Raw genomic sequence first — 3,261 nt, 5'->3', positions numbered from 1 at the left:
ATTAGGGACACCAAAATCTCATTTAAAACATATATTAATAAGGGTTGGTTATTTAGTTAATTTTAAATCAAAATATATTATTTAGCTTAAATGTTTGTGTGCATGTATGTGTGTGTGTGTGTGTTTAATCTGTTATGCATTTGTAGGGATAGAATATAATATTTTTGGTCTGACATCTGCTAGGCATTATATATTTGTCATGTGATTGAATTAATACAACGACCCCATAAAATAGGTATTGGTGTAGAAGTCCTAAGTCCTTTAAAATAGTCCCCAAGCTACATACAGGAATGCTAAAGATTCAGATTGAGAGTTAGGTCACTCTAGCTTCAGAGCCAGAACTTTTTATTTTTATTTTTAAATTTTGTTTATTAGTTTCAGAAAGAGGGGAGGGAGAGAGAAAGAAAGGAAGAAATATAGCAATGTGTGGGAGATTTTGCCTCTCCCACTCCCCCAACTGGGGCCCTGGCCTGTACCTTGACTGGGGATCAAACCAGCGACCCTTTGGTGTGCAAGCCGGTGCTTGATCCACTGAGCCACACCAGCCAGGGCAGGTGTGAAGAAGTTTATTTTTATGTTCCTTGACATCTGCTCAAGTGTGGAGCCAGGCTCTGTCAGTAGGGCCATGTGGTGCCTCGTGTCTGTCTGCCTCCTGACATCCTCATGGCCACCTCCAGAAGGCTCAGCCTCCAGAGCAGCTAAAGGTATGTTTAGAAGTCCATGTCGCCTGGGAGAGTGAGAGAGAGTTGGAGCCTAGGCTGGTAGCATCAGATACATTGATTCATCCCTCAGTCTGTCCTGTTCTGGCTTCAGAGAAATAGACAGTTGCTAGTGAGACGGGTGCCATTGTATGTAGTTTCTGTCCCTCAGGAGGAAGCGCTGAAACTCCCTTGTGTCACAGATCTTCGTCTTGGTCTTGTTCCTGTTCTAAAGGTTCATCAGGTTCTTTATTTCTCTGGACAAAGACCTTGGCTCTTCGATTTTTGAACCAAATTCGGACTTTTGACTCTGGAACCCCAATTTCCTTAGCGAGTTGCTCTCTGGAATAAATCCCAGGATAAGGGTTGCTTTCAAATGCCGAGATGAGGGTGCGTAACTGCGAGGACGTGTACCTGGTTTGACGCCGACTATATTCTCCACTTTGACTCTTCTCCACAGGGCGATCTTTGTCTTGGCTCCCTTCTAAGTCCTCCTCAGGTTCTGATATTTCCTGGACTCCATACTTAGCTCTTCGATTCCGAAACCAAACCTGGATTCTAGACTCATCTATTCCCGTTGCTAAAGAAAGCTCTTGATGCATGGAGTAAGTCGGATAAGGTTGTTGGTTGAATGCTTTGATGAGGATTTCCAATTGATCTTCTGTGAATATGATGCGGCTTCTTCTATACTTCTTTAAGTTTAGAGGAGCGTTTTCAGCCATGTTGGAAGAGAGATGTCTCAACCTTCAACCAGGAAAACCAGAGCCAGAACTTTTTAAATGGGTAGATTCAGGTTATGTATAATCTGAAGCTTATACAATTTGGGGAGGATACTTTAAGAAAAATAACTGAAGATTATAAATGATAATTATGAAAGTATTTATTTAGAATAAGAACAAAAGCAAAAATTACACATTTTCAAATGTGCAAACACAACATTAAAAAATGTAGAAAATATTTTAGATTAAATAACTGCCTCATACACCTCCACAATACCTTTTTGTTACAGTTTTGGGTTTTATGCTCTATTGATAAAGATTTTGTATTACCCTTTTCCATAGGGATAGTAGAAAGATAATTCAGTCTTTTTACTGTCAAAGTTTATCATATTTGTTTCTTAGGATTTTTCAAAAAAATTTTGAGTTTTACTCATTATTGATGCATTAGCCTGCTAGGGCCAGGTGGCTAAACAACAGAAATTGTTTTTTTCACAGTCTTGGCAGCTGGAATTCCAAGACCAAGGCATTGGTAGGTTTGGTTTCTCCTGGACTTGCAGATGGCCACCTCCTCACTAAGAATGCCTTTGCGTGGCATTTTCGCTGTGTGCACACACTCCTGGTGTATCGTCCTCTTACTAAGGAAATTAGTTCTCTTGAATCACCAGTTGACCATTATAAACTCATTTGATCTTACTTCCCTCTCCAAAGGCTTTATCTTCACATATGTTCACACTGAAGGTTAAGATTCAATCTGGGGATTTTTGAGGAACACAGTTTGTTTCGTAACAAGCAGATATTGCCATGCAAATATTTCACATTGATGTCAAATTTTGAAAAATTCTTATCAAGTTTCTTGCATATATGTAAACTAGCAAAGATACTTCTTTCATAACACTTATAGAAATTTGTACTCTTTGGAAATTATATTACCATAATTTTCATCAAAAAAGCAAAATAATTGATTTTATATTCATAGTTACATATGGCAAATTATCAAGTAGACTATAGAAAGAATCTATGTATAGCATTTTTTAAAAGTAAGTTTTGGAAAACTAACATATACATACAAAATTTAAAAAAATTACTGATGTATCCTTTAGTTGTGAAAACAATATTACAAAACATCAAGGTAAAATAGTTATATGTATTAGGGAAATCAAATTATTTGTTTACCAAAGTTAAATATAGACATAAGAACCAAGAGTTAAAATTAAAACATAAAGAAAACTTTTGAAATTAATTACATTATAAATTCCAATAAAATGAACATAGTTTCCAAACTGGTAGCTCAGAGAAAAATAAAGAGAAAAAATTTTGTCAACGTCACTGGAATGGAAAATTAAAGAATGAAAATTAAAGCCTTAAAATACTCCCTTTTTCTAACCTTTTATCAACTATTTTAAAAAATGTTTGCACTCATTGCTTTTAAGTGTATGAGAGAAAGACAGACACAGATTTTTGGCAGAATATATAGTGAAACAAACTTTTGGGCAAAGAATATGGCATTACCTACTAAAAGTAAATTTTGCTACAAAACAAACAAAAGCACTGACAGATTATGATATTTATACCAACATATTTATTGAAGCAAGTTATCTTCTAACTGGATAACATGCATGTCAAATGATGTAGAATTGTTAAATAAATTATTCTACATCTGTAGGTGCAAAAAAATAAAAAAAATGCAACAGTTAAATAAATTAGTTTGTTAATTACATATTTACCTAGAAACATGGCTAAAACACATTATTCAGCAGTGAAAAATTCTGTTTTTATAATATACAAAAATGAAAAACAAAGAAAAAGAACCTATGTATTTATGTATACTTCTACCTCTATCTTTA

At 35.1% G+C, this 3,261-nt stretch overlaps 1 protein-coding gene across 1 annotated transcript; it reads right to left on the bottom strand.

Moving 5' to 3' along the window:
- Positions 1 to 895: 895 nt before the first annotated feature.
- Positions 896 to 1,420, bottom strand: LOC150020276 (double homeobox protein A-like). Its single transcript, XM_090267396.1, has one exon. The coding sequence runs from the start codon at positions 1,418 to 1,420 to the stop codon at positions 896 to 898; it is 525 nt and encodes a 174-aa protein (XP_090123522.1).
- Between the last annotated feature and the right edge of the window lie 1,841 nt (positions 1,421 to 3,261).

Source organism: Furipterus horrens, unplaced genomic scaffold, assembly GCF_987537825.1.
Source record: "Furipterus horrens unplaced genomic scaffold, mFurHor1.1.pri manual_scaffold_2, whole genome shotgun sequence".
Taxonomy (NCBI): domain Eukaryota; kingdom Metazoa; phylum Chordata; class Mammalia; order Chiroptera; family Furipteridae; genus Furipterus; species Furipterus horrens.
The sequence above is the reverse complement of the archived record's forward strand: the minus strand, read 5'-3'. Positions and strand labels throughout refer to the sequence as shown.

Excerpts from the sequence above, each read along its gene's own strand:
- LOC150020276 (XM_090267396.1), bottom strand. The coding sequence starts at position 1,420 with ATGGCTGAAAACGCTCCTCTAAACTTAAAGAAGTATAGAAGAAGCCGC.